Source organism: Nanorana parkeri, unplaced genomic scaffold, assembly GCF_000935625.1.
Source record: "Nanorana parkeri isolate BGI_ZX_2015 unplaced genomic scaffold, ASM93562v1 scaffold363, whole genome shotgun sequence".
Classification (NCBI taxonomy): Eukaryota; Metazoa; Chordata; class Amphibia; order Anura; family Dicroglossidae; genus Nanorana; species Nanorana parkeri.
The window spans coordinates 1024790-1044115 of record NW_017306631.1 but is presented as its reverse complement, the minus strand read 5'-3'; the positions used below and the strand labels follow the sequence as shown (position 1 = coordinate 1044115).

Here is a 19326-nt window from a genome sequence, read left to right as displayed (position 1 = left end):
AATCCCGATCTATACCAGCTGTCAAACAGTGACAGTAAGTGCGGTAAATACCGCTCTGCTATCACTGAAAGGGATCGGGCGTCTGTAAAAGCTTAACTCTTTCATTAATGGATGCCTCAGTACTGAGGCATCCATTAATGACTGGTAACCGTGGAGTCTCAGGGGTTACTGGCATTACAGATCCCCAAATAGCTGCTCACGTACAGTGTATGTAAGCAGTCATATGGACACCTAGTGGCAGGGACGTACAGTGTGCATATCCCATCACGAAGGGGTTAAAACAGTTTAGGTGTAATCCCAATAGCTAAGATCTCATAGTCGCATCAACACTTTAATGTAATTTTTAAAGTTGTCTTTGTTCTTTTAAAATATGCAACTTTTTTTCAAATATTGAGAGGTGGTTCTATCCTAAAGGTGCTTGGGGTTGTTATGGGGTGATCACGGTTTCTCAGTTGTGCTCCTGCGTTGGCACCCTGTCAAATTTGCCCCTAGTTGAGACTATAAGTAGTCATGCCGACTCACTTTGCGTAGGCATGATCAACTGTTGTTACTGTCAGCAAGCCTGTCCAGAACCATGATGTTCAACTGGAGCTGGAGGGGAGTACATGCATAAAGACAGAGACTGGAGGAGGTGAGCATAGCCCTCAAAAAAGGGTGAAAACTGTATTTTAAGAAAAACAAGCCATGGCAGTTATGATAAACAGTGATTTAGAAAACTAAATGTCATCTGTTTAGGGTTAGGTCTACTTTAAAGCTAAATACTAGGCAGAAACTATTTATATACATTTGCATAGTAATAATAAAATAACCACTGGTGACTTGTGCCCAACTGGCTAATGTAGTGATAGATACATTTCTAACTCTACACTCTTCTATCGATGTTGAGATTTCCAGTTTATGCTTTTACAGTGATCAAATTGGGTCACTTGCTGTAGCCGCTCCTCCTCCAGATAAAGCCTTGCATTCTCTTCACAGAAGGCAAGATGTGGTTGGAGATTATTGGGTTTGGTTGTAAAATAAAGATACATGTTTAAAACTATCTGCGCTGTAACGGCCGCCTGTTTATTACTTATGTTTTGTGCATTTGACATGTACCCCTGTTTTCCCCTCCTGTTTTTCTACCAGTTAGTAAAACCTTAGCTAGAAACTCCCAGCCTCTCCATGCAACTGAGATAGTTTTGTTTTTCACCTCTGCAGAGTCAAGCTTAGAAGGTCATGGAGGGGAATTTATTAAAACTGGAACAGACAAAATCTATCAGGGCTGCCAGGGGTTTAATTGCCAGGGCAAAGAGGACCGGGGACAGCTGACATCCCTGTCTAGTCCCCTGGGAAATTTGAAATGAAGGAGATATATCCTTGTTAACCCTGATCCTGGCCATTGGGAAATTGTATAGAAGCTTAATCCAGGGGATCATGTGAGGGCCAAATCCAAAGAGATGTAAAACCTTCAGCAAGTAATGCAATTTCGCACTGTTGAATGCCTTGCGAGTGTCAAGTGAAACAATCGCTCTTTTACACCCATTTCTGAATTAAAGGGAAGCCTCTGTACTAAGTGCTTGCCATTCATTTAGAACAGAGGCTGCAAAAAAAAATCAAAAAGGAAATGTCAGGGGTCTGTTTGTGGTGTATGCCATGCACTGCAGTGCGTTGTAAGTACGCATCACAGTGCTTGATAATTTTTTTCTTTTTAGAATAACATTAACCGTTATAATGCATTGCCGTGCGTTGTGATACGCTGTGTTGTGATTAAATGTACGCCTGTATCATTTTATCACAACACACACACCAACAAAGTGCGCAAACAATTTTTAAAAAAGTTGCTTATTTACAGTTTTGCATTCCTTCATTTTTTTTTACGGTTTCGTAAAAAGGCGCAATTTTAAATTTACAAATATTTGTTATTTATTAACTCAATACAGTTTTATCTTTTAGATTTAGTCAGGGAAGTTTTTTTTGTGCACTGATAATGTTTATAGTGTGCTTTTATCAATTTAATCGTGTGTTTTTTTGGTTTAATATTGGTTTGACAAGCATTTGCGCCAATATCGCAGGACCTACAAAATTAGTAGCACCATCTTTTTATACCACCTGGTCTGTGCTTTAAGAAAATATATTATTTGGGGGGTCTTTTACAAATGCTAACGATGCAGCATTAGAAAATCAAAACAATGGGAAAAATTGCAATAACGGTGTGGCCAGCTGAGGTTTAAAGGGTTAATAGGGGAAGAAATATATTTGTTGTTATGCAATACTAGGATTTTGGCTAGTATCTTAGTATCCACATTGATAGGGGATATAGGGTGATGGGAATGACACCTACTGTGGTCTTTTCCAGGTTTTAAAATTTAAGATTATAAGGGCTTCACGCATAGAATCCCCAAGTCAAATGCCTCATTGTACATATCTAAAAAATGGGTACCCAGTAAGTCACCATACTTAGCTTCCCAGTGGAGTGGTATGCCATCTAAACCCGGTAGGGTTTTTTTGCGGGATATTGGGAAACTGCATATTCCACCTCTTCCAAGGTAAGTGGTTAATCTAATTTATCCCTCGCCTGGGGAGTCAGGCACAGGAGGGAAACCTGTGGCAGGTAAGCCTTAAGGTCCATATCTGTGTTAGTGGCTCTGGAGGTATAAAGGTCCTCATAAAAAGACAAAAAGGCCCCCACAATGTACTGTGTGGCAGTTAAAAATTTGTCCCATAGAAGTAATAATGCAAGGTATTGAAGTGGGGTTATATTCTGGCCCCGTAAAATAAGCAAGGAGTTTGCCTGCCTTGTTTTTAAACTCAAAGACTTTTTGTTTAGTATACAACATTCTCTGTTTGGCACCCTCCAGGAGAAACATCTCGTACGTCCTCTTTGTTTTCCGTCCAGTCCCTATAATTAGTGGTGGAAGGATCAGATACATAGGCAGCTTCAGCTGAACTCATAGCCTGTCCAAATGCACCAGCAGATTCTTCCTTAATTTTGCGAATGGCACCAGTGGCAGCCATAAATGATCCCGGAAGTGTGGGCTTAAAGGCCTCCCACTGGAGGGAGGAGGAAGGGGTGGCGGCATTCTCACCCCAGGAGTAAGCAATGGTTTGTGAGCAGGTTTCCGCTACCATGTCGTCTGGGATCTGTCAACCCAGAAGAATTCATCCTCCACAAATGTGTAGAGAAGGAACCTCCCCAAGACCATTCAATTAGTAAGGGGGCATGGTCCGAGATCCCTCGAGTAACCATAGAAGTTTTGTACCGAATGCTAGGTCTATTCTAGAAAGAGTACCATGTTTAGACAAATGGCTCGAATAGACTCTAGACTGCGGATACCTTCACCTCCAGACATCAATCAGATTAAAGCTACTAATTCAGTCACAAAAACCAGGCCAAGGGTGCCCCGCTCCACCTAAGCCGTCCAACAGTTGCTCAGGTACTAAATTGAAATCTCCCAGCAAAAGCAAGGGAGCAGGGGCATATTTAATAGCTCAAAAACAGTGTGCAGGAGTTTAGTCTCCAAGTGGGGAGGCACATAAATAGCGACTAAGGTCAAGGGGACATAGATGTAGAATGACAAACCATCCTAAGGGATCAATTTTAATCTGAAGAATTTCAGTGGTAAAGGTCTTAGCTACCAAAACAGAGACTTCCCAGGAATAGGAAAAATAGATGGTATTGATGGACCTACCCACCCAATGTTTCTTTAGGGCCAAAACCTAATAACCCACCAGGTGTGTCTCCTGCAGACAAACTATATGAGGCTTATATTTAGATAGGGAGTCAAAAACCAGGGACCACTTGAGTTCGGAGTTCAGCCCCCTGACATTCCAAGAGTTAAACCGATATACCATAGGCATTTACACAAAACGGAAATTTCACACCTGTACATATACATTAAGACATTGACAAAAAGGCAAGGTTTAAACAGATCTGAGACAAACTCCTAGCAGTACGAGAGCTAAAGTAACAAGAACTTCCAATTCCATCCCTCTCTACTCGTTAACCCAACTCTAACAAGCTTTTTAATACCCAAACAGAGATGTAAACAAGCGAAATTTGCTCAAGGAAGCAATCAAGGTTGGGGGGTGTCAAACTCTCTCGGCCTGAATTGACAAAGAAAAATCAAACCTCTCCCAGTCCAGACCAAGGAGAAAGGTGAAAAGCCACTCAAACTGTGTCGTTCAATAAACATGTGCCAGGGTTTCTTACCCTTCCTTGTCAAGTTGCTCTTATGCTCAAACCAGTTATCATTCTGCCCTATGGCAAAACCCCTGACAAATTCCTGTCTCAGAGTGATGATACAAACACCAGCTCACTATTTGACCATCAGCTTGTCCATTCAGTCTCTGCCCTTGCATTTGTTCTGATCAACCAAGCCCGCTGCTGCTGTTCCTGGTTTCCGGGTATCGCCAACCCCCTCCACCCCTCCCAGAGCGCTTATTCCTGGACTTTTTTCTCAACTTTCGCCTTCCATGCTTGCTTTCCCCATAAGCCTTTTGTTTTCCAGCGGGGAAAGGGGTTGTTGAGAGGAGGGTACTCTCAAGGTTTCTTACCCTTCCTTGTCCAGTTGCTTGTATCGTGGCTTGTGTGGTGTTTCTGGCACCCGTGTTCCTCTTTGGCGCCCTCTTTATGCTCAAACCAGTTAACATAATCACTCTGCACTACTGGCAAAACTTCTGGCAAATTCCTGGCTCAGAGTGATGATGAAAACACCAGCTCACTATTTAACCATCAGCTTGTCCATTCAGTCTCTGCCCTTGCATTTGTTCTTATCAACCAAGTGCACTGCTGTTGTCCCTGATTTCTGTGTATGACCTTGGCTCTGGCTGACTAATCTTCTGAATCTTTCTGAATCTGGCTTTGTTTCCGTTCATCCTGCTTTGTGCTCCCTCAGCTAACTACCCGTTGTGGCTTCTGACCTCTGGCTTCGCGCTGACGACGTCCTGGACTTATCCATTGTTTTTGCATTTATAGTTACATAGTATTTGAGATTGAATAAAGACACAGGTCCATCAAGTTCAACCTTTATGTGTAAGTGTGTGTACTGCGTGCATGTATGTATATGAGAACAGTAGAAAGGCATCATGGCACACTCACAAACTAGCATGTAAAACAACTTGTCTCACCACTAAGGACAATGACAGAGGTTTGGATACACGTCTTCTGCAAAGGATGTGTAAGCCGCACTGCCGCGCCAAGGCACCTCTTATAGTGCGGTCCTAACTCTAAACTATGAGAGTCTCCATCTTGGAGCACATGGGGCAGAAGATATCAAATTGGGTGCAGGCTTGTCAGGAGGACGCCCCACCTCCTTAATGTATATGAGTCCCTTGGGGTCTAAGGTTTTAAGAGCACCTGTACCTCTGTATGTTACTGTCTCTGAGGAAGGTGTGTAATTGATTTTTGAATGATTCAATACTCTCTGCTGATACTACTGCTTGTGGCAGAGAGTTCCAAAACCTAACCACCCTGACTCAGACAAAGCCCCTGCGCTTTTTGGTTAAATCTTTTCTCTACCAATTTTAAGTGATGACCTCTAGTCCTTGTTAGGGAGTTTAGAGTAAAAAGTTTATTGCTGATGCTGTCATCACCACTAAACATGTTGTACTCTAAAATGATGTCCCCCCTTAATCGCCTCACTTCTAGCGTGAACAAGTCTAAATCTAGTAACCTTGTCTCACAGCTTTGATCCTCCAGCCCCTTAGTTTAGTTGCCCTTCTCTGGACTCTCTCCAGCTCCAGGACATCCTTTCTGTGGATTGGCGACCAAAACTCAATCGCTTTGTCTCTACAGAACATTCCCTTTTTAATGCATGACAGTACCCTGCTAGCTTTGTTTGCCGCAGCCTGGCATTGCAAGCTATTATTTAATCTGTGGTCTACTATGACCCCCAAATCTTTTTCCATTTCTGACTTCCGTAGTGGAGTACCCATTAATGTGTATTCTGCTTGCCTGTTTTTAACCCAAAAATTCATTACTTTACATTTTCCAACATTAAACCTCATCTGCCACATAGTTGCCCACTCCCCTATTTTATTCAGGTCCTCCTGTAATGTTATAATGTCTAATCCCATTCTATTACCCTCCAAATTTTAGTATCATCTGCAAACACAGATACATTGCTATTAACACCTTCCCCAATATCATTAATAGGCAGGTTAAACAGTATTGGGCCTAGCACAGAACCCTGGGGCACCCACTCATTACTGTAGCCCATTGTGAAAAATAGCCATTTATCAATACTCTCTGGACACGTTCCTGTAGCCAGTTCTCAATCCATGTGCACACCGTGTCATCTATACCCATCGATTTAAGCTTTTGTATTAAGCAATTATGTGGTACCGTATCAAATGTTTTTGCAAAATCCAGGTACACCACATCCACTGGTTTTCCTCTATCCAGATCTCTACTCACCTCTTCGTGGAATGTTAGTAGGTTGGCCTGTTTGCTGCTGAATCGGATTTGGCTTGTGAACTTGTGCAATGACTGGGATACTTCCCAGAGTTTGAGATGTTCATCACAGTCTACTAGACTTCTACTCTTTTGTGGGCTTCTGTATGAACCCTGTTGCAGGGTTGCTTTGCGTATGGTTCTTTTGGTGCTTTATTTTCTCTTATCCTATGGTATATTTTCCTCTCAGGGGTGCTTGCTGGTTGTCATCAGTTTTGCAAGCCAGGTTTTCTTAGCTGGTGGTGCTGTCCTGTTAGACCTTCTTGGTCCTCTGCAGGTGTGTTTTAGTCAGGAGACCCAATGCCTCTTTCTTTCCTGGTGTGATTTTGTTTTTCTACTTCTGTCAGGGCATGTACTTCTGTCAGGGCATGGTTACCTCATGTTTCTGTCCTGCTTCAGTGCCACGGAAATACTTTTCTTTCCATTACTTTGATGCCTTGTGGGTTGTCTAGCTGCCAATGGTCCCGCTCATGAGTCTGGTTATGGGCCACCTGTTTAGGTGGATCAAGTGCCTGCACAGTTCCTATGTCTAGGGACCACTTTTGTGAAGGGGGTTACTTTTTCTGTTAACTCGCATATTTTATGGGTGGCATTTTTCTGTTCCTGCCTTAGGGGAGGAGTTTAGCTTCCCACCCCTCAGTAAACACTGCTTTGGGACTTCCCTATCATCAGAGATTCAAGATCTCTGCTGTGTCCTTCAATGAATGGAAGAGCAAACAGGATTTATGTATGCACCGTAAAAACCTTTTCTATGTGTTCATTGAAGGACACAACACCCTCCCCTCTTGTTTCTGGTTCCTGTCATCCATTTATTTGTGTACTGTATGTGACTAACTGAGCTGCCCCTAGCTGTTAGAGGCCCCACTGTCAGGGGCCACCCAAGTCTGTGCCTTTGTTGGTTTGCCTAGTGACCTATTCCTGAAGGTGGTGCTATAACCCTATCATCAGAGATTCACCTCCTCTGCTAATATTGCAAAACATTCTGGGTTTTCTAAAGCGAGAGCCCAGCAGCAGCTGCTTACTCTTTGTCTCCGTTTAGCAAAAAATTAAGGACCACATGTACAGAGCAGAGGTAGGACTGTGTGTGTGTGTACAGCGGTAAAGCAAATTCCACATAACTGCATTAGCCACTGCATAGGAGAAGGAAGCAGCTCAATTCCAGGAAATAATTTGAGGCATTCTCATTTTTGTTTCATGACAATGACTTGCTCTGCTATGTAATAATTTTGCATATATACTGTACATAAAGGTTTGAAGTGCACAGATTTTTTTTATTGCCTGAATAATCTTTGAGTCTGTTGTACCACTTAGATTACTATCACTTTCACACTTTTGTCTTAACAAGTACAAATCAGTGTTTTAACAGAAGTTCTTACCATTATATAGTTGTTAGCAAACACCTTTCCTTGTTATTTTATGGACCACAGCTATTTACTTGTTATGGCCATTGTAAGGGACATGATACAGAGTAAAAATTGTAATACTTGACCAATTATAGACCTTTAAGTATATTGTTTCAAGGTTTGTTTCTCATTTTTTTCTTTATTTGTTTTCTATTTTTGTTTGTCTTGGTCCCTTCTTTTTCCCAAAATAGTTTAAGTTTTGGGGGATCTTTTCTCCTGCATCTCCTCCTGTGCGTCGGGCCCCCCGCTTTGCAGCCCGTCCCAAGGTACAATTGCTTGTCCCAGCAGACTGAGTGTATCACCTAACTCTTGACATTATGCCAGCTTTCTAAATCCTCAGTAGCCAAGGCTGTATGATGTTGCTCTTACCAAGCTTGCAGCTTGAAACTGAAATCAATAAATGCCTTCATTGTTCATGTTGTTAAGATTCTTGGGTGACTTGTCAGCTCTGTTCATGAAAAGATACTAACTGATTTATTGCATTCTAACTTCTCTGAGGTTTTTCCTGGGAAAGCAAAGAATGTTATAGGACCCAAATAATTCTATTGCAGTCCATTGCTTGTATTGTTCCCATGAAAAGGTGATTTATTTCTGCTTTAGTTCATCTAAACGTAATTTTTAGAGGTAATTGTGTCCCATAATAACTGTCAATCATGATTTGTTTAATCCAGCTTGTTTGCTTGTTTTTTGTGCTGTTATAAAGAACATTTTACAGAGACAAAACCAAACTCAAACCCCCTCCAACCCCTTTCCCACCCATTCCAAAACCCTGGTGGATAGGTATACATTTTTTGGCACAGCAAGGCAATGCTAAACAGGAGCTTTGAGACAAATGTATTATAATATTGCAATTAAATAATACATTTACCCCTAAGCTGCTCTAAAGTAATAGTGCAACAGAATAAAACATGCCCCGACCACTTCTTATTTGTGAGTTTGTTTTAGATAAAGACCTGCCTCATGTTGATGAAAAACCTCTTTATCTCCAGTGGTAATTCTGTTGCAGACCTACGCAATAGGGTCTTGGTTGCCTGTGCTGGCGCAGGGGTTGCAAATACACAAAAATAAAATTTTCACATAGACTTTGCTAACTGAAATGCAGCATGAAGGTTTAAAATCCTTGTCCCTATTTATAGTATGTACAATAATTGTGCTCAAACTAGCCTCAAGGTGTTATCAAAGTGACTGCCTGTGAAACACTTCCCAAACGCAAGTACTTATCTGATTTAGTTATCAATGTGACTAATTGTGAAACACTTTCCAAAAAGAGGGATTGTGGCAAAATGCCAAAAGTGCAATTTTTTGGCCGAAATAGAGGTGCATCCGTGTTTTCTCTCCTCCCCGCTGGGCGCTGCTCTGTGTCCCAGCGTGGAGGAGAGAAACTGTCACAGGAGGCCGAGCTGTGCAGGAGGAGAGCGCTGTGAGCGGCCGGCGTGTCTCTTCCCCGCACTGCTCAGCCTCCTCTGACAGATCAGGACAGCGGCGGTGTGGACGGAGACAGCCATTGCTGTCACAGGAGTCTGAGCTCTCCTCCCGCACCGCCAAGCCTCCCGTGACAGCGTGTCAGGATGGAGAGCGCGTACAAACACTCAGTGATAAGTGATCACTGAGTGTTTGTAAATAATTGAGGACACAGTATGTTTACTGTGTCCTCAATTATGAATGAATGGGGGTGATCTACATCACCTCCTGTTTATTCATGAATGTGGATATAGTAATAAGTTCTGAATGAACAGGAACAATCCGTATAGAGGATTCCTGTTCATTGATAACAGGGGCTGCAGAAAAAGAGATTGAGGACTCTGTGTCCTCAATCTCTTTTTCTATTTGAAAAGGAAAATATCAGAGGTCTGTAGAAATGAAAAAAAAATGTCAGGCCGAAACTGAAAATGTTGTTTTTATTCTAACGTTTTCAAATTTTTTATAATATTTAATATTTTAGAAACTTTTACTTTTTTTTAGATTTTATTTATTCATTTTTAACCACTTCAAGACCAGGTGTTTAGACCCCCTTCCTGGCCAGGCCATTTTTCAGTATTCACCTCTACAGTACTTTGAATGACATTTATTCCGTCATGCAACGCTGTACTGAAATATATTTTATACAATTTTTGGGGGATAGATAGAGCTTTCTTTTGGTGGTATTTAATCACACTTTATTTTTTACTATATTGAGGAACAATTATTTTTTACTATATTGAGGAACAATTATTGAAAATTTTGACAAAAATATTTTTTTCATTATATTAGGAAACAATGATTACCCATATTTTTGGTAAAATATAAAAGACGGGGTCACGTCGGGTAAATAGACACCAAACATGTCAAGCTTTAAAATTGCGCGCACCAGCGAAATCGCAAAAAAAAACTACCATACCCAAAATTTACCATAGGCGAAGCTTTAAAAGCGTTTACCGCTCATCAGTTTAGTGTTATCAGTGATTGATAGCCCTAAAATGATTGCTCTCATTCCGACGTTCGCGACGATATGTAACATGTGCGGGGTAATGGGCGCAATCGTCCTTTTCGTACATATGCGCACCCAATGCCTGTTTGCATGCGTGTATGTATGGGGGGGACTTTAAAAAAAAAAATTTTTACATTCTTTTTATGTGTAACTTTAAATTGTTTGGGGGGAAACTTACATTTTTTTTTCCTATTTTTTTTTCTCACTTAACTTTATTGCTATCCCATAGGGGGCTAAGAAACCCCCTTATGTGATAGCAAAATAAGTGACAGGTCCTATTTATGGAGACATCAGGGGTCTCCAAGACCCCTAATGTCACCTAGGACCCCCCTGAAGAAGCTGATGAAGCAGAGATCTGCTTAATCAGCTTCTCTCCAGCATTTGAAGCTGGAGAGTGACACAAGAATGCGGAAGTGATGTAATATACATCAGTTCCGCATTCTGACAGCGGAGAGGAGACCGGAGGGAGTTTGTGTACCGATCTTCCTCTGATCCCCTGTCAGAGTGGCACTATGCTGCTCCCGGGCACAGCGGAGCCCGGGGACAGCGGGAGGGGCGCACGTATCGGGACCTTTATACAAGCGATCCGCCGGCTCTATAGCCGGCGGATCGCTTGTATGTTAACAGGCATCGCTGCCAAAGGAAATGTCTCTCCACTGTCTGGATGTGGTACACTCTGCTCAAGTATGTTACCACCTCCTACGGAGAGTCAGACTTGCCTGCAACCCTTTCATTTTGGCAGTGTCCGATCACCTGAAAGTAGCATATACAGTAGGCATAGAAAAGAATCACTCCCCTTTAAAATCACATTTTGTTGCTTTGCAGCCTGAAATTAAGACATACACAGTTCTTGTTTTATCCAGCTGTATTTACTTAGTGGAACTTATAACATCCAAGTAAAAAATATAACACCAACATGTCAGGAAAAAAAATTTCAAAAACAGAATCACTGAGTTGGAAAAAGGATCACCCTCTCCTAAAAATGACTTGTAAACTCAATCAGGTTTAGCTAATCACCATCTCAATGGCACACAAACCCATTTCACTTTCAACTGTGATCAGCTGTTGTCATTTTGTATTAGCTCAGCATGAAAAGAGCTTTCCTGGAGCATTTCAATCCCTATTAGTGCAACTGAAGTAAACAATCAACTGTAGGGGGCAAGGCACTGTCAAAAGATCTCCGGGATAAAGTTGTGGACAGTCACAAATCAGAAGATGGATAAAAAAAAATTCAAAGGCTTTATCAAGGCCTGGAAGCACAGTGAAGTCTAATATTAAGAAGTGGAAGGTATTTGGTATAACACAGACCCTGCCTGGATCAGGACCTTGCTCCAAACTGGATGAAAGAGCCAGGAGTAAACTGGTCAGGGAGGCTACCAAGAGGCCTACAGCAACTCTGAAGCAGTTGCAGGAAGGTATGACAGAGTGGTCATTGCGTGCATGTAACAACAATATCACAAATTCTCCACAAATGTGGCTTGTATGGGAGGGTTGCAAGAAAAAAGCCACTCGTAAATAAAGGCCACATGCAGCCATGACTGAGCTTTGCCAAAACACACCTTGAAGATTCTGAGGCCACATGGAAAAAGGTGTTATGGTCAGATGAGACTAAAATTGAATTGTTTGGCCCTTAACACCAAACGATATGTCTGGTCGCAAATCCAATACAGCTCTCCATCCAAATAACACCATTCCTACAATAAAGCATGGAGGTGGTAATATCCTGTTATGGGGGTGTTTCTCTGCAGCGGGGACTGGAGCACTTGTCAGGATAGAAGAAAAAAAATGGATGGGACAAAAGGCCGTCACATTCTTGAGGAAAATTGGCTGCCCTCCCATCTGCCAGAAAGTTGTCAATGGGGAGAAGGTTTACCTTCCAACATGACAATGACCCAAAGCACACAGCAAAAATGACCACACAGTGGTTGAAGGAAAAAAAGGTGAATGTCTTTGCATGGCCTAGTCAGAGTCCAGACTTAAACCCCATTGAAAATCTGTGGAATGACTTCAGTACACAACTGGTCACCATCAAATTTAACTGAACTTGAGCAGTTCTGCAAAGAAGAGTGAGAAAATATTGCAAAGTCTAGATGTGCAAAGTTAGTAGAGACATATTCCAACAGACTAAAGGCTGTAATAAAGCAAAAGGTAGTTCAACAAAATACTGACACAAGGGGGTGATCCTTTTTCCAACTCAGTGATTCTGTTTATTTATTTTTTTCTGACATGTTGGTGTTATATCTTTCACTTGGATGTTATAAGTTGCCCTGAGTAAATCAGCTGGATAAAACAAAAACTGTGTCTGTCTTCATTTCAGGCTGCAAAGCAACAAACTGTGAGTATTTTAACGGGGGGCGGTGATTCTTTTCTATAGCACCTGTAATCCAGGGTCTAAAGAGCCTGTGCCCTGTACTCTACGCCAAGAAAATAATTTTTAAAGATAAGTCAAAAATCCTGTTATAGTAATTTTGTAAGTTATGTGTGATAAACATTTGCGCAACTATTGGCAGATGTACAAAATCAGCAGCACTATCCTTTTATTCTACATGTCCCGCTTTTAGAAACTGTATGGTTTGGGGAACATTTTACAAACTTTCAAAGCTACAAGCATAGAAGAATTAAACATAATTAAAAAAGTGAAGAATGCCAAAAATGGTCTGGCCACCTGAGGTTAAAAGTGGAGAGCAGGGCCTGGCAATTAAAGGGTTAAACTAAGACTAACCATTTTAGGTGGTTTATAAATGTTTTGATGATACCTATTGAATTATAGATATATAATAAAGGAACTGTGAGAAAATTAGTATCTGGGTCTCATCGCAATAAGCTTCAATATAGCCAAACACAGTACTTCCTCCACCATATGGCACTGACATGCACACATTGCTTATGCCCAACCTTTTTGATGAGCTAATATATATATATATATATATAAAGCAATATATATATATAAAGCAAATATAAAAAGTTTGCGTTTAGCAGGTGACTTGCTGTGTTATGCATTAAATGTTTTTGTTATCGATTGGGGTGATTTACAAAAACGAGACCAGCAATATCTCTAATGTAAGTTTGTAGAAAAAAAAATCTTTTTTTTATTTCTAACATACTGTATTCACTGTCATATTAGATCATTAATACAAACCACAATTTAAATGTGTTATGTTGTCAAGCTGAAGTCTAACTCTGTGTTCTTTGTAATTGACTTGCTCAAACTAAAACAACATTTATTTATTTTTAGCCTGCTGTTGTCGTTCCTCACAGAATTCACTCAACCAGTAGGAGTGTGAGAGAAGAAAGGACACGGTCAGAAATTAACTGTAAGCATTAACGCATTATACCTTTACTTGTGGGATTCTGTATGGTGTTCATTATGTATGGTTTCTTTATTTGTAGGCCTGATACATGGGTGTTCATGTCTTTCAGCCTTTTTAAACTGAAAAGTTAGTTTTGGGTTATTAATGGGCAGAATCACCCACTAATCATTTCTGTTTCTTGAAGATTTTAGAAGATTGTGGAGGGTCTGATGGTTGTTCCCAAAATTGAATAATTAGATGTTGGTTTCTCATCAGTATGGCAAATGCTGCAGTTTGTCCTTCCCTGCCACTTCTTTTTTTTTCTTCTCTTTTTATGACACAGTAAGATAGAATTAGTGGTGGTTGATTGATGAAATAAAGAGAAATAAGGTGCGCAAGTTCCTACCTATTAATGTGCATTGTGTCTAAACCTTTTTAAAAAACAAAATAATTTTTTTAAATTAAATTAAAAAAAACATTGTCTTTGTCTGATGGCTTTAATTGTAGAGCTGTTTAAAAGCTGTCTAATAGTTTTCAGTCAACTTTTATTTAAAACATTTTTAAACTGTCTTTTTATATCTGGTTTGGTACTATGCACACTATATTAAATCTTTGTTTCTCTGTAGTATATTAATGGACATAGGATTCATAGAAAACTGGGGTTATACTGCCGTCTACAGTAGGGTTGAACACTAAGACACATACTATATATATATAAATATTTAAAAAAAGTGTCCAACATACTCCTAATGAAGAAATCTTTTGTGACATATTATAAATGCAATGCGTTCATCAATGTGCCAGTAAAAGACTCCACTCCCTGTAATGTGCTCTACTATCTTCACGATCCACTCACCAGATGTGGTGGACCATGTATGAAAAATGGTCAAATGCGTTTTATTCTATATCCACACTCCGGTGGACTTCCCGTCTCTAGGCAATGTTGCTCATCTCCCTCCAAGTGTAAACAGGACTGCGCTATTATTCTCAGATGATGTGATTGGGAGAAAAAAAAACACGCGTTTGTTGCGCGTTTCTTTTACCCCACATACGCGGTAAAAACGTGCGGCAAACGCGCATATTCCATACGCCTAGGTGTGAACCCAGCCTAAGACTCAGATTGCCCCAGGAGAGTGTAGTATGCCAGCCTATTTAGGTTTCAAACAGATGCTCCCTGGCTCATCCCAGGCATTAAGAATTTTTGTTGCATGGACTGATTTTCTACCCTTCTCAGTCCCTAGGTTTAATGTCATAGATTTGGAAGCCCAGGTTCTGGGTGATAGGGGCATCACATTATCTGTTATTCCTAATATGCTAAAGGTGTGAAGTTCTACAACCAGAAAGATGTACCGATAGAATTGGGAGTGCTAGAGGGTGCTCTGAATCCAGGGCCTTTCAGCCCAAGAGGTGTTTTCGTTTCTGCAGCTCAGTGTACAATCAAGGGCCAGGTCTCTGCATTTGCTATCCTTTTCCAGAGAATGCTGATTAAAATCTCCATTTAGGGCATCATTCATGTGGCTTCCCCTGTCATATTCCCTCTACCCACATTGGAATTCAAATCTGTTGGGTCTCCAAATGGCTTTGCTTGTGGGTAACTGAACCGACTGCCCTGTCTTGCAAGGAAACTTTTGGTTCTTCACAGGGATTAGGTTGTTTTGAGAACTAGGGCTTATTTGCATCTGAAGCTGCTATTGTTTTTTTTTTTGTTTTTGTTTTTTTTTTAGCTCCATAAGAATATTGTCTTGCTATCCGTGTATCCAACACCAGTTCAGAAAAATATTATCCTTCATTGCTTGCATTTGGTCTAAGTTGTTAGTGTGTGTTCATATCTGTTTTGCAGCCATGATTTCCTTGAGAATAACTAATTCATGTCTTGTCATCCTGGATGGGCCCTGCAAGGGTATTATTCCACCTTCTAGTTTCATCATCCATCAAAACCTTGTTTGAGCTAATGATCTAAAGAATATGATTTCCAGCTTTTCCTTTAAATGCCCACTCCAGTAGGGCTGTGAGCACTTCTTGGACATGTTAGCATCAGACCTCACTTTCCCAGGTCTGTAAGGCTGACACCTGGTCCTATGTTCACACAATCTCAACATTTTTCAAGGTAGATGTCTCGGCTTCTGTTGATGCCAATTTTGGATGCAGAGTGTTGTAGACAGCTCTGCAAGTTGTGCACAGTTCTTTTTTGTTATTGGTCTGTTAGCCTGTGTTGTACACCCTTCTTGTTGGACTACTTTTGGAAATCCCAGTTGTCTGACAATCCTGTGTCCCTCAATGGACAATAAAGACAACTGCATTTTGTACTCACCGTAAAATCTTTCTCTCAGTCCATTGGGATTCTTGTGCTTATGACCATTGCTCTTGGTACAGCTTGATGCTGGATGATTGAGGGACTGGCCTACAGTTTTTTGTCTTCTACTGTCCAGTCCAACTGTATGCATCAGTACAGCTTAGTAGTCTAAGAAGTATATGTCCTAAATGGACTGGATTTTACTGTGAGTATTTTTACAATTACCGGTAAACATTTAATAAATGACAAATGATTCCCCAAGCACAATGTATTAGCTAAAGAGACAGTATGTAACAGAAATGTGTCACTGCAATGGGTCCATAACTTGTGTGTGTCAAGCCCTGCCTGATCTATTGAGTTCTCTAAACAATATATTTTTTAGCCAACCGATATGTACAAACCTCTATACATTCCATTTAAGTAATGTATGGGATCTCCACACAGCATGATTTATATTTCAGACTATCTGATCAAACACTAATTAAGTATGTTTTTTCTATTCTGTTTGCATTGATTATTTGCACTTTTCAATGTCTAAAGCTACATAAGTGAGACAAAAGCTATTCAATATAATCTGAGAAACCTTTTAAGAAAGAGTCCATCAATACTTTGCAGGTGACAGCAACTTGCTACATTATGGGCTTTTATTGTGGTGGTGGTTATTCTTTACTATGAAAGAAAAAAAAATTGCTAAGCTTATAGCAAATATCAAACGTAATGTGTACATGCCGAAATTTCTGATGTGCAAACCTTGCAATCATATTGAATCTGGAAGCATTGACTACTATGGTCTGTAGACTAGTTGTCACTGATCCAAGTTTAATTGACTCAACAAAGATTAGAATTGTTTGAGAATATCAGTCATTTGTTTTCTTTCATTGTGTTTTACTTGTTCTGGCTGAAATAAAATATTTATGTACTTTTAGAATAAATCCTTTAAATTGATAATTACTTTTTCAAGAAACTTGTACCTATGGTGGGTCCATTGAATTAGAATTATTGACATTTTCCTCAATATTTCCTGCTTGTTTATAGTTGGACAGGTAAAATTTGACCCACCGATGAGAAAAGAAACGGAGCCACATCACGAGTTGGTGAGTAGTTTGGGATTAATTACCTTACAACTTCAGTGATTGATTTGTATTCAAACACCACAGAGACCAACCAAATCAAGGGACCCTATTGTCACCTTCCAGGTGTATGTTGTTGCTGTACATTGTTAACAATAGCCTGTATAGCTTTGATTTGTGTGAAAGTGCTCCAAATGTTTCACTTAAACACCATGCAGAAATCTATTCATAGCACATTTTTTAGCATTATTTAGCATCTTAAATCTGCTTTTCCCTTTTTTGTTCTCCTTAAAGATCCTGCATGTGGCAAATAAGTTAATAAGGTCAGACAGATTGCTTTTATTTTACTAATGCTTTTTAGGTTCAACTAACTTTTTTAGTCTATTTCAAAGAGATATGTGGTCTTGCATGAAGGTACCCATACGTGTAGTCAAATTGTCATATATTCTGAAAGTATTCACTTTTGTGTATCAATATTACTGTATATAGATAAAATGATCACTTGGATCAACACCAGTGGGCTAAACTTTGATTAGATAAATTGTAAAATCTTGAATATTTTAACAAAAAAATCTCTTCTTATTAATAAGAGCTAAACCAGCGTTGTACCTCGCAGTGGTTAAGGCAATCATCTGACAAGCTTTGTCTAGTGGTCGATGTGCTCGTTGTGTAAAAAGTCTTCCAAGGGTGTAAACTTACCAATGGAAGGGTCATAGGTCCTCGTGTATGGGTACCATAATCGGTTTGAAGTGTTTACACATTAAATAGCTGTGCAGTTATAATTAATTTGACAGTATCTGCAGTTGTTCCACTAGCAGGTTTGTATATTGAACCCACTAACAAAATACTTTTGTATTTTGTAATGATTTACATTTACTATAGACAACCAGGTTATAAAAGAAGCATGCCTTTATGATTGTTGGCCGTGTGGTGTTAGCCAGCCAACTGCCTGCTTTTGTTCTCCTTTACAGCTTGTGAGTGATTCCCTGTTGTGAATGTGCAGCTTTCAATCTTACTGTAAATAACTTGGGTATCTGTCTGCTAAACAGCTCAACAGGGAAGATTTTTTCGACAGTACAGAAGAAATATACTACACTGCAAGATCTAATCTGGTATATTCTCCTTTTCTTTGTCAACTTTAACTTTGTGTCCTCTTTCTTGGCTTTCAAAGCAATCTAGATGTTTTTTTTATGTTTTTCATTTCAAGTGATATGAACAGTATAGTTCTGTCTGGACTTTATGTATCGTCCATATTATGTACAATGCTTAGAGTATACAGGAGAGATCTTCTAAGCCCTAAGTGGAAGAGACCAATATCCTCTGGAAACTGCAGTTGTTTCTATCAATTTTATTTTAGGTTTACAAGCTTTAAAACAAAGTTTTATAATAGAGCCTCACCCATTACACTGGCTTTGAAGAGCATTCTGGGTTTTATAAATGTAGAGGACAACACTAGCTTTGTTACTGCATTTTGTTAATTGACTATCCTGTTGATCTGTCACCAATTCAGCAGTTTATGTAATTTGAGCTTCTACTTTATTAATAGACATTTCTCTCCCATTCATTGAAGGACACAGGGAACAGATCAGAGATCATGTACTGTAGGGTAATATCGCCACCTGCAGGAGAAGGACGCTAGGCACAAAACTAAAGACCAATTACAGCCTAGGGGCGGCCCCTGCCGGAGGCCAAAACCCCCTACCTGCTGACAAGTCTCCAGTTTTTTGCCTAGCGTCAGGAGTAAGGAGCTAAGAATTTTTTCTCGGGTATTCTTACCTGCTTCTTCCTGATTTTTTCAGATCTTCTAGCAAGTGTTATCCGGGCGACAGGCTGGATGTCTTGGATTCTTCGAGTCTCCCCTGGATGACCAGCGAACGCATGCAGACCCGCTGTGGTGGGTCGGCTGGGTGACCTGTGGGTTCGTCCCAGGGGGGTGCATATGACTGGGGGTCTCGTCCACCCAGTCACAGCATTTCCTTCAGGTTCCTGGCGCTGCGGTCGGGGGCGCCGATTTTTCCGCAGGCCCCTGTGCGCCTGGACTTTGATGTCCCCTGCAAGGGTTCCTAGCTGCGGATGGCCCGCGCCCTCCTGTGGTATGTATGGCGCTGCGTGGGATCGGTTCGTGGCCAGGACCCAGGATCCTTGGGCGGATGCGGTGGACGCCCTGGTGGCGCCGTGGGATTGCTACGGTCTGATTTACGCGTTCCCTCCACTTTACACGTTCCCTCCACTGTATCTGTTGCCGCATCTTCTTCGCACGGTCGTGGTGGAAAGCGTCTCGGTCATCCTCGTGGCTCCGGATTGGCCAAGGAGGGCGTGGTACGCAGATGTGGTTCGGTTAGTGGCGGACGTCCCCTGGCGCCCGCCCACCCG

At 40.8% G+C, this 19326-nt stretch overlaps 1 protein-coding gene across 1 annotated transcript in view; it reads left to right on the top strand.

The window, feature by feature from the left end:
* The window catches only part of MAP4K3 (mitogen-activated protein kinase kinase kinase kinase 3), a 285095-nt gene that overhangs the window by 128026 nt on the left and 137743 nt on the right, over positions 1–19326 (top strand). Inside the window, exons 13-16 of the mRNA XM_018558848.1 lie at positions 8025–8099; positions 13536–13614; positions 16919–16977; positions 18003–18065. Coding sequence (XP_018414350.1) covers positions 8025–8099; positions 13536–13614; positions 16919–16977; positions 18003–18065 — 276 coding nt within the window. The remainder of the gene's footprint in view (positions 1–8024; positions 8100–13535; positions 13615–16918; positions 16978–18002; positions 18066–19326) is intronic.